Source organism: Chiloscyllium plagiosum, chromosome 1 (genome assembly GCF_004010195.1).
Source record: "Chiloscyllium plagiosum isolate BGI_BamShark_2017 chromosome 1, ASM401019v2, whole genome shotgun sequence".
In the NCBI taxonomy this organism is placed as follows: domain Eukaryota; kingdom Metazoa; phylum Chordata; class Chondrichthyes; order Orectolobiformes; family Hemiscylliidae; genus Chiloscyllium; species Chiloscyllium plagiosum.
Genome location: NC_057710.1, coordinates 80759401 through 80768239, shown reverse-complemented (window position 1 = coordinate 80768239; position 8839 = coordinate 80759401). Strand labels below are relative to the sequence as shown.

The window sequence follows — 8839 nt, the reverse complement described above, 5'->3', positions numbered from 1 at the left end:
CACTGAAAGACCGAATTATTTTATAAAATATGGCAGCCCTTCTTGAATTACATACAGATATTTCGGCTATCCTAACAAGGGCTTTTATTTAATTGAGATTACAAACTTGGCTGGTCCGGGGCCCCTCGGGGGTGGAATCCCGCACGAATACGGGTTTTATTACATCTGATGTTAACACATTCCGAGCATGTAAGAGACTTAAATATACACTCTGGTTAGTTGTAGGTTAGATTAGTAGATAGTTGAGTTTTGTTTGTTTTTTTTTCTTTTTTCGGTTTTTTTTGTTTTGTGTTTTTTTTGTTAAATTTTGGCTATTGTATATTTGAGCTAATTGTATATCAATGTTTATATCTGAGAGTTTTGTTTATTTTTGTAAACTTGTAAAAATGTTAAATTTCTAATAAAAATATCAATGAAAAAAAAATGCCACCATTCCTACTGATTTATTCTCCCTTCTGTTGCATCACTGCTGTTGCATTACTGGACCAGTCTTTCCAATATGTTGTTCCTCTTGGTATTTCTCACCTCCATCCATATGGATTCTGCATCTTCCAACCTAAAATCACTGATTGTTATCATACTTATTCTAACACATGATAACAAATGTTGCAGCACACTTCCCTACCTGCTTATACTTCTGAAAAGTCTAAACCCCTGACTATTTAGTTCCCAGCTTTGATTTCCTTGTAAACGTGTTGCCATAATGATTATAAAGATAATTCCTATAAAACTCTAGTTAGCCTATATCTAGAGAGACATATGGATTACAGTGTCAGGAGCTTGTAAAATATCTAACTATAATTGTGTGAATTTCATTGTTCCTGGGTGTGTTTTGAAACTGATTAGAGAAACTTTTGAGAAACAATTACTTGTTTTTTGCAGTTAGTGGCTACGCAACTTCAGAATTTTCACATTCTGTGGACTCCACAAAGAGCTGTCAGTTTCAGTTGAATAATGGCAATAAATGGCTTCCAGTCTAGCCATCATATAACTATAAAATCTTTGCCTTTACTTTGTCATTGTGGTTAAAGTTGAGGGAGCAAGATGAACTAAAAAGAGTTAGTTTTCCCATTAGTAGAACTAGAAGTTGTCTTATCAAGGTGCAGAAAATTTAGTTATCATATAAGTCACAAGGTAGCCTTGCAATATACAAATTTGATTGGCTATTAGACAGGCAGAATGGTAACAATTGATGCATCTCTTGCTATTTTAGTAGCAAACTTACATAGGTAAGCTGGTTAGCAAGGTTAGATCACATGGAATACAGGGAGAACAAACCATTTTGATACAGAACTGGTTCAAAGGTAGGAGACAGATGGTGGTGGTGGTGGAGGGTTGCTTTTCATACTGAGGCCCGTGACCAGCGGTAAACCACAAAGATCGGTGCTGAGTCCACTGCTTTTTGTCATTTATATAAATGATGTAGATGTGAACATCGGAAATATGGTGAGTAAGTTCTCAAACGGCACTAAAAATTGGTGGACAGTAAAGAAGGTTACCTCCGAGTACAACGGGACCTTGATCAGATGGGCTGAGGAATGGCAGCTGGAGTTTAATTTAAATTCATGTGAGGTGATGCATTTTTCAAAGACCTGGGGAGTGTGGCTGAGCAAAGAGACCTTGGAATGCAGGTTCATAGTTGCTTGGAAGTAGAGTTGCAGTTAGACAGGATAGTGAAGAAGGCATTTAGTATGCTTGCCTTTATTGGTCAAAGCATTGAGTATATTAGTTGGGAGGTCATGTGGCAGTTGTACAAGACATTGGTTAGGCTGCTTATGGAATATTGCATTCAATTCTGGTCTCCCTGCTATAGGAAAGATGTTATGAAACTTGCAAGGGTTCAGAAAAAGATTTACAAGGATCTTTGCAGGGTTTGAGCTATAGGCAGAGGCTGAATAGGCTGGGGCTATTTCCTCTGGAGCATCGGAAGCTGAGGGGTGACCTTATTGAGGTTTATAAAGTCATAATAGGGTAAATAGCCAAGGTCTTTTCCCCAAGGTAGCGGAGTTCAAAACTAGAGGGCATAGGTTTAAGGTGAGAGGGGAAAGATTTAAGAGGCACCTAAAAGGGTGTTGTGTGCATGAAATGAGCTGCCAGAGGAAGTGGTGAAGGCTGGTACAATTACAAACATTTAAAAGGCATCAGGATGGGTATAAAAATAGGAAGGGACGAGATTCATTTAGGATATCTGGGCAACATGGACGAGTTGGACCAAAGGGTCTTTTTCCATGTTGTACAGCTCTAAGGCTATAAATTTGATTTGAGATAACCCGGACTGATGAAAGCATAGAGGCCTGGTTGATCATTTTTAAAAGATCGTGTGACAGCAAATGTGTATGAACCATGAGACAAAGCCATCTTATAGAGTCATGAAAGTTAATGCACATGAAGAAGCCACTTCGTCCATCTTTGCCTTGAGCAACCCAAAATGAATTATTGACTGCGCTGTATCTTGATATTAACATTGCATTGTCTTTTCTTGTGCTTCATATATCCTAAAAGATATATTCATGTTTGCCTGGGGCAAAACCTGTCCTCCATGTAAAGGATTTTAACCCACTTTCCTTATAGAATTCACATAGCTACAGGTGAGAAATAACAAGGGAAGGAAGACATTGGTCGGAGTGGTCCTTAGACCTCTAATGTTTTCTGAGTAAAATGTCCTCTTGTAACTGATTCGAGCTGTAGAAAGTAGTTTTCAAAACCACCCCAATAAAATCCTTCATAATGTTGGAATTCACTGAAATAACTGCACAGAGGCCGGTATCCTGTCACCAAGGCAGTCCCATCCCGGGTCTGGGGACATAGGCCTGCTGTTGGGCTTGTTGCTTTTCCTGCGATGTTTCACCCTAGGTCCAGTTCCTTTGATTCAGACTCTGACATAGGCGCATGTACTGGATCATAGCCCATCTCTTGCACCCGAAGTGCCGAGAGAGAGAGAGAGATTCCTCCTCATCTTCCGATGGCAACAGTATCGAGGTTGCATCCATCTCAGACTGAGGTTTCTCAAATTCCCTGCTGGTAAGTGATGACCCATTGTCCGTAACCAGTACCTCTAGGAGTCCATATGTTATGACTGATGCTTGTGGCTTCTCAGTCTGCCTGAGTTAGCTGACCGAAGTTTATGCATGACCAACCACTTTGAATGGGCATCCACAAGGACCAAAAACATTGAGCCCGTGAAACGACTGGCATAGTCAACATGCAACCGAATCCAGGGTTTTCCTGGCCACTCCCAAGAATGTGGGGGCACTGCTGGTGGCAGTTTTTGTCCTTATTGGTATTCTGGACACTGCCTCACACCAATGCAGTTATGTCAGCATCCAACCTCGGTCACCAAACATAACCTCTTGCTAGCATTGTCAACTTGGAAACTCCTGGATGACCCAGGTAGAGTTCAGCCAGTATCAGGCTGTAACTTTACTCGGGGCAATCACCCTTGTTCCCTACAGTAACATGCCGTCTTCTATGGCGATCTGGCCTCGCCAAGTCCAGAAAGATTTCAGTGGCTGCTCAGTCTCCCCCATTAACAGCAGCTGTTTTAGTTTTGCTAGGGCAGTATCTTTGTGTCCTCAGTCAGATATTGTCAGCACTGATTGGAAAGGTGTTCAGGAAACTCAAAGCTAAAACCAGACGAAGCACCACCATTGGATTATCTGCCAGTGGGAGGCAGCTCATGGCATCCTTATTAGCCACTTGGCTTCCTGGTTGGTGTTCAAAATTGTGTTTGTACGTGCTGAGAATAAGGGCCCAACGCTGAATTCTAGCAGAAGCTATGGGTGGCACTGCCTTGTCTTCCTTCAGTAGCAGGGGTTTATGATCTGTTACGATGACAAATTCCTATCCATAAAAGTTACTGATATTGCCTCATGGCAAAGATGACCATCAAACCTTCCTTCTCTTGCATTCAACATCAGCCAAAGTCTGGGAAGCATAGGCTGTCGGGTGTTCCTCTCCACTGGACAACTGATGAGCCAACATTTCCCTAATACAGTATGGGGAGTCATAGCAGGTCAGCATTACCTCTTGCTTCGGATCGTAACGGGCCAATGATAGATGACAATATCTGCTTTTTCACTTCCCTAAAGGCTACTTCTTGGCTACAAGGCTATTTCCAAGGCTGACCCTTTTCCAATAGCAGGTGTAAGGGTGCCAAAATGGAGGTCAGGTTATGTGTGATAATTCACTAACCTAAGGAAATCTCTAAGCTCTGGTCCAGACATTGGAGCTGGGGCTCTTTGATCTGCCTCACTTTCTCTTCCAATAATGTAACCCATTTTGTCGGCTCTGTAACCCAAGTAGGACATTTGAGGTGCCTGGAATACACACTTTTTCCTTTCTAAGGCATACACCTGCCTAGGAAAAACATTTAAGCACTATATCCAAGTTTGCCAAGTACTCTTAATGGTTCTTCCCTGTCATTAGTACATTATCCAGATAAATGGTAACCTGGGGTGCCCCTTGTAATGGTTCCCATGATCTGCTGGAAGAGGACACAGGTTGATAGTGGCCCAAATGGCAGTCTTATATATTGATATAAACCCTTACAGGTATTAATTGTAGCATGCTTCAGGGATTTCTGATCCAGTCACAATTGCAGGTAGGCATGGCTCACGTCCAGCTTTGTAAAGGCCAGCTCTCCTGCCAACTTTGCGTACAAGTCCTCTATGCGAGGGACCAGGCATTTATCCAGCTATGAGAAGCAATTTACCATCTGCTTAAAATCTTTACAAAGGTGAACTGAGTCGTCAGACTTCACCATCGGTACGACTGGAGCTGCCCAATCTGCAATGGTTTGATGTTTCCTTCGCTCTCCAGCCTTCTAATGTACAACTCTACTTTTGCCCGCAAGGCAAATGGCACTGGGCAAACCTTGCAAAATCTCAGAATTGCTTGTTGGTCAACATGTAAAGTGGTTTTGTTCCCTTTGATAGTCCTAAGCCCTTCCTGAAATATTCCTGGGTATTTCACTAGGACTTCACAGGCAGCTATTTTCTAATTGAAAAATGTTGAGCCAATCCAGGTGAACCTTTCTCAGCTAATTCCACCCCAATAGGCTTGCTCTCGAACATTTTTCTACCATAAGTTGTAACTGGACCAACTGCTTTTTGTAAGAGACCGGAACTGATATTGTACCCTTAATCTGCAACAGTTCCCTCATGTATGTTCTCAGTCTGGCTGAGGTCTTGTGCAAACTCAAGTGATTCATGTTAGACACAGATTCTGCAACCACAAGTGTGGCTGCGCTGGTATCAACCTCCCGAGGAATTGGGTGACCAAACATTAATTTTAAATATGCTCAATTTGGATAACACTAACCAATTTAATTGTTCCAACCCACATGTAGGGAACTTTCCAGGGTATGCTGTCTACTGGGTAGCAGCTGACAAGTTTTCTTACTCAAGTCAGGCCTTGTAGGACTCCTTTGCTGTCTCGAATCTGCAGAGCGGCAGCAGCTACAATGGCTTGCCGGCCCAGATCCCGAACAACGTTTTAGCCACTTGGTCAAGGCTTGGCTTTGTTGTGGGGTTCTGCTTTGAGTTGGCCTTGGGTCCCTCTGCTCAGGACATGTCCTGAGTGAGGCTCTGCAATTACCTACACTCAAGTGGTGTTCCCCAAGCTCAGAGAGGTAAGGGAGTCCACTTCCATTGGGATGCCTTGCAGCTCCCGTGCTCCGCTTGCTGCATTTTCTAACGACAATGCCAGTTGTAGTGCCTTTATATAGTCCAGCTGGGCTTCCGCTAATATCCGCTTCTTCATGGTTACATCATTAATCCCACATACCAAATGGTCTTTCAGCATCTCATTCAGTGTTAACCCAAAATCTCACACTTCTACCAGTTGTCTCAACCTTGTCAAAACTCTTGATACACATTCCCCTAGCTGTCGAACCGCTGAATAAAATCGATAGTTTCTTGGAATTAAAGGAGGTTTGGGGCTATAATAATCCTTAGCCAACTCCGTCAACTCTTGGAAAGTCTTAGTGTCTGGTGGCGCTGGGAAAGTTAAGCCCCTAATAACTACAGGTCCACATATAGTCAGAAAGGTTCATTATTGCTTTTCATCTGCCCTAATGTCATTTGTCCGAAAGAAATATTGTATTCTTTCCACTTATAAGGCCCAGTCTTCAACTGCAGAATCAAATAGGGCTTATGCTCAAAACATCAATTCTCCCGCTCCTCTGATGCTACCTGACCTGCGTGCTTTTCTAGCACCACACACTCTACTCTGATCTTCAGCATCTGCAGTCCTCATTTCCTCCCAGTTGTTAACCTGGGTCAATCAACAACCTTGTAGTCCATGAGGTCAACCTGGTTCCAATCACTACACACACTTTCAAATTTCTTGCCGTACACTTCAGCTATTGAAAGTAATTTATTTGTCACCTTTTAACTAAAGTTTTGCCCTTCTGATTTATTTTCTCTCATTAAAATATGACTGTCTTACAGATTGTGATTTGTTGTAGATTACTTTGGAAGCCTTAGATATGAGATGATATTTTGAACATCTCCAAAATTGTGAGACTCTCTTCCTAGTGCGAAGACATACCTAAAAGGCAAAGAATTACAATTATACAGGATTTCATCTAAATGGTCAAATGACGTCTCTGCATATTTTGTTTCACTAGTACTTTTTACTCAGTTTTCTGAAATCATTTGAGATTTGGTAGAGGTGAGCAAGATTATGGGAAATTCCATTAAAGTGTATAATGAAAAGTATAATGAAAAGACCTTCATGGTTGAAGGTCAAAGACATGGGACACAGATTTAAAGTTGCAGACCAAATCCGAGTAAGGACTTTTAAATGCAGAGTGTGAGAATAGTGAGGATGGTGGAAGCGGTGATTATTAATTGATATCAAAAGAAAATTGGATCTGTGGGAAATAAATTAACAGGACTACAGTGATACAATGAAGGAAGAGGACTGACTGCATTCTGTAGAGAGAAACATGCTTTGATTGACTGAAAGGCCTTCTATACATAATGGCCTGTGACTCTGGGCTCCGCAGTAGAACCATACTTAGTGTTTTTTATTTAACACAGCATCAATTCTGTTTTTAATTTGTGAAATATAACTGCCCTATCCATTAACTTGTGCTTACAGCAGAAATTACTTACAATTCTATTATTTTCCACTAATGATGTTGTGCATAAAGAAGAAATACAATCCTTACCATATTTTGAAATTAATTGTATTTTGAATGCAGGCTGGCAGATTCATACTGTGTAAATGCAGTGGAAACAACATTATGTTTGCATGTACTTTAAATGGCTTGCGGGTTTAAGAACATTTTTACCCAATTGACTCTCAATTTCTCATTTCAATGCAGTCTATCCAGCACTACTGCTGTTTACAAGAATTTTTTCTGTGGTCCTACTCCAAAATTTGTACCAGTCATTTCTTTATAATATAAGGACAATTTAATTTGTGATTTCTCATCTATTCATCTTTGTAATGCTTAGGTTCATGGATAATATTCAGACTGAAATTTTGGAAACTGAATTCCTTTCATACTCCAAAGGCATGACCACAATTAGTGAAGAAGATTTTGCTCGTATTCTGCTACGTTTTACAAATGTAGACAACACAAGTACTTATCTGGAGTCAGTTCGTCAAAGGATTCCTGAAGAGAAGGTAGTTGGTTTTACATTTGTGGTCTCTGAAATCTTTCCCCAGGACGAGGGTCGAATCTTGATATTAAAATCAAATTTAATATTTCGTCATTTTTCTGTATTTAACAAACAAAGTACTTTAAAATCAGATTTCTCTCTTAATAAAATCAAATACAAACAAATTGAGAGACAAGCATGGTGAAAAATTAGATCTTGAGAATGCTTTCAAAACTAATGAAAATATTGGAAGTAGTAAAGGATTTAAGAAGATTTGTTAAATCTAAGGTGAAGACAACTGATACCACCGTCTCAAGTCATGGAACAAAGTTAGTGTTCATGTTAAAGGGCAAGTTATTAGAGGCCCAGCCTAATGCTCTTAACACAGGTTCAAATCCCATCTCAGCAAATGGCAGAATTTAAATTCCAATCTATATTTGGAATCTAGTTCAGTTTTTGCTGGTGTAGACTGAATGATGGTGTCATCAAAATCACCTGCACTTTTGCCAGTTCTATCATTCACATGTTCATGTAATTATGTCGTTTTGGTCACCCTGTCATATTCCTGAATGGAATTCCCCTGGATATTTTCATCTGATGACATTATTACATATAAAGATTGCACACATTGTGACATCGTTTTTCTCCAACAGCGGTGGCACCAGTGTGGAAGCCAGACCTGGTGGCTCAGTCCAGTTCCACCACACTACAGGTAGATGTTATATCATTGCTATTTTGCCAGTTCTGAAGAACGGGTCACTAGACTTGAAATATTAACTCTTCTTTCTCTCTACAGATGCTGCTGGATATGCTGAGTTTCTCCAGCAATTGTTCAGATTTTCAGAATCAGCAGTTCTCTGCTTTATTGTTTTAGAAATTATTTTTGGTGGTCATTTCTCACATGGTGCAGATTTGGGAGTGAGGTTTGATCCCAGAATCAGGATTCCAACCCCCAACCAGGAACTCTGAGTACAGTCTTCAATGCTATTCGTAACAGTTTTCAAATGCTAATGTTCAATAAATTTGTCTAGTGGTTTATAGTTGGAAGCACAATTTCACCTGTGATGCTGTATTGTCTACATGCCCCAGAAGCCATTACTATTTTTTCAAACACTTGAAGTGAGAGTTCATGCCTAGGCAGGCATTTATTGCTCTTTCCTAGTTGCTTTGGGAATCGAAGAACAGAGAACAGTATAACATATGAACAAGCCCTTTGGCCCATGAAGGTA

At 40.6% G+C, this 8839-nt stretch overlaps 1 protein-coding gene across 8 annotated transcripts in view; it reads left to right on the top strand.

The window, feature by feature from the left end:
• Window positions 1-8839, top strand: part of micu3a (mitochondrial calcium uptake family, member 3a) — a 198456-nt gene that overhangs the window by 138569 nt on the left and 51048 nt on the right. For all 8 annotated transcript variants that reach the window (XR_006311711.1, XM_043690248.1, XM_043690259.1 and 5 more), the window contains one exon: window positions 7464-7635. Coding sequence is in view for 7 of the 8 variants with exons in the window: in XM_043690248.1 (XP_043546183.1) it covers window positions 7464-7635 (172 nt within the window). In the remaining variant the exon portion in view is untranslated. The remainder of the gene's footprint in view (window positions 1-7463; window positions 7636-8839) is intronic.